Below are 2500 nucleotides of genomic sequence, written 5' to 3' on the forward strand. Positions count from 1 at the left end.
AAGCTTAATTCACAACCTGTTTTAAGGTTGTGAATAAGACGAGACACGCTTGAAGTAGGCAAAGGGTTTACATAACACAACATGAGAGGTGTTATTAGCATACCAAATATATATGAACACAAAATAACACACGAAATATTGGGTACTAATTGAACAAGTTTACATTGAGAAAAGGCCAGGGTCAAAATACTAGTGTGGTAATGTGACTGAGCTGGAAAACTAATTTGTCTACCAATTGTTATAATAAATTAATTACATCATTTTTATAAACTTTCTTCATTAATAACTAGAGAGAGATCTGGGCTGCATTCGGCTTGCCTTCCAATCTAAAATATAGAAATTACATTAAATAACTTCTACGGCAGTGGAAGTTAGTTAATGTAACATTATTATAATAGAAACATGCTAATAATGCTTGGAAATAATAAGATAAAATAAAAATAAGGAAAATATTTTATCCCAAAGTTGATAATGGAGTAAGAATTATGATAATATTACATAAAAAAACTGTATAAATGGGTCAGTTCCCTGAGCCTCGATGTTATCAAGCGAAGGTCTACAACATAAAGGTAAAATATTAAACTGATGCGTTAATGATAATTCTATCTTTAATATGGCCAAATGAAAGTCTTACCGAGAATTATATATTTAAACCAGCACGATGCAACTAACCTCCCCATTGCTGTCTAAGGAAGACATTACCTAACGTTAAAACTTAAAATTAAAATCTTACTAAAAAAAACTTACATTTAACAAAAATAGAATTTCAAGAACTTTATTTGATCAGTATCCTCAGGCTATTGTATTAATGTGAGGTGAAACTCTGACAAAAAAGGCCCCTTTTTTCTAACTTTTTTTGCTGTTTCAAAAAGTGAAACATATTATTATATTACCATGTTCTTTTGTTCTCATTAGTCTAGGTATCTAACTTGTTCTGTTTTGAGAACAATATTTGTTATTTTAATGTACAACACATGTTGGCATCTCCCGTGTGTGGGCACCACACACCGTCGTATTATATCAGTTATACGTTATACTTAATGTATATCTAATATATTCATATTTCTGTATAGTATTTAGGGTTATGCTTATTTATTTCTCTACTGTATTTGTTTGTTTTTGTGTGTGTATTTGTTGCTCTGTAACATCACACGAAGCCTCGTGTCAACCTTTTTAATTTAACAGCTCCTTAGAGAGCAGTTTGTAACATGTCAGAGAACAGCTTGTAACAGTCACTGTAACATGTAAGAAAACAGCTTGTAACAGCCACTGTAACATGTCAGAGAACAGCTTGTAATGGCCACTGTATCATCCTAGAGAACAGCTTGTAATAGCCACTGTATCATCCTAGAGAACATCTTGTAACAGCCACTGTAACAAGCCGGAGAACAGCTTGTAACAGCCACTGTAACATGTCAGAGATCAGCTTGTAACAGCCACTGTAACATGTCAGAGAACAGCTTGTAACAGCCACTGTAACATGTCAGAGAACAGCTTGTAACAGCCACTGTAACATACCAGAGAACAGCTTGTAACAGCCACTGTATCATCCTAGATAGCAGCTTGTAACAGCTTCCTTCCTGTCTTTCAGCAACGAGTGTGTTATGAACTTCGAGGCTTGCAGCCGACGACAAGTTCTGAGTGTTCTCTACCGGGGCGAGTGTTCTTCAGGTGAGTTCTGAGTTCATTATAACGTTCTTATAATAACTTGGGTGATCTTTACGTGACCCATTTGCTCAATTGCAGTCAAACGCTCAGGTGAATCACATTGGTATCCCTTGTTTAACCATCCCCGTCTCCCGCCCCCTGACGTTACTTAAGTAGCAAACATACAAGATTATGTGCTTCTATAAGTTGCCCCAATCATTGCTACTTAACCGTGACTGTGAGCTTTTTGCGAGTCTGTTTTGTTCAAGTTCATGTAATAGCCATTGTAACCTGCTTTGTTGTTCTCAGTATTGGTGTGTGAGTGTGAATTTGAGGGTGTATTTACTATAGGTTTCTGCTGGATTGAGCTGTGAGCTCATACAAGCTTAGTTGGGCTTGCGGGGGTTGAGCTTTGGCTCTTTGGTCCCGCTTCTCAACTGGTGTACAGATTCTTGAGCCTATTGGGGTCTATCAAATCTATAATTGATACTGTGTATATGAATTTTAAATTGAAACTTTGTATGGAGTCTGCCTCTATACCGCTGGCAATCAACAGTGCGTGTGTGTGTGTGTGTGTGTGTGTGTATGTGTGTGTCTGTGTTTGTGTGTGTGTGTGTGTGTGTGTGTGTGTGTGTGTGTGTGTGTGTGTGCGTGCGCGCGTGTGTGTGTGTGTGTGTGTGTGTGTGTATTAGCGAGAGTGTTGGTAAGTGTGTGTGCCCACTAACCTCCACATGTGTCACAGGTGTGAACCCGTGCGGCGCTGTCAGGTGTGGGACTGGCCAGGGATGTGTAGTGAACCAGTACGGGGTGGCCACGTGCCAGTGTCGCACGTGGTGTCCTCCGGTGGTGACAC

At 38.7% G+C, this 2500-nt stretch overlaps 1 protein-coding gene across 1 annotated transcript in view; it reads left to right on the forward strand.

Moving 5' to 3' along the window:
* LOC123764756 (agrin) overlaps positions 1-2500 on the forward strand; it is a 251287-nt gene that overhangs the window by 214575 nt on the left and 34212 nt on the right. Inside the window, exons 6-7 of the mRNA XM_069302593.1 lie at positions 1592-1671; positions 2390-2500. The exon at positions 2390-2500 is cut by the window's right edge and continues 105 nt beyond it. Coding sequence (XP_069158694.1) covers positions 1592-1671; positions 2390-2500 — 191 coding nt within the window. The remainder of the gene's footprint in view (positions 1-1591; positions 1672-2389) is intronic.

This window comes from Procambarus clarkii, chromosome 48, assembly GCF_040958095.1.
Source record: "Procambarus clarkii isolate CNS0578487 chromosome 48, FALCON_Pclarkii_2.0, whole genome shotgun sequence".
Classification (NCBI taxonomy): domain Eukaryota; kingdom Metazoa; phylum Arthropoda; class Malacostraca; order Decapoda; family Cambaridae; genus Procambarus; species Procambarus clarkii.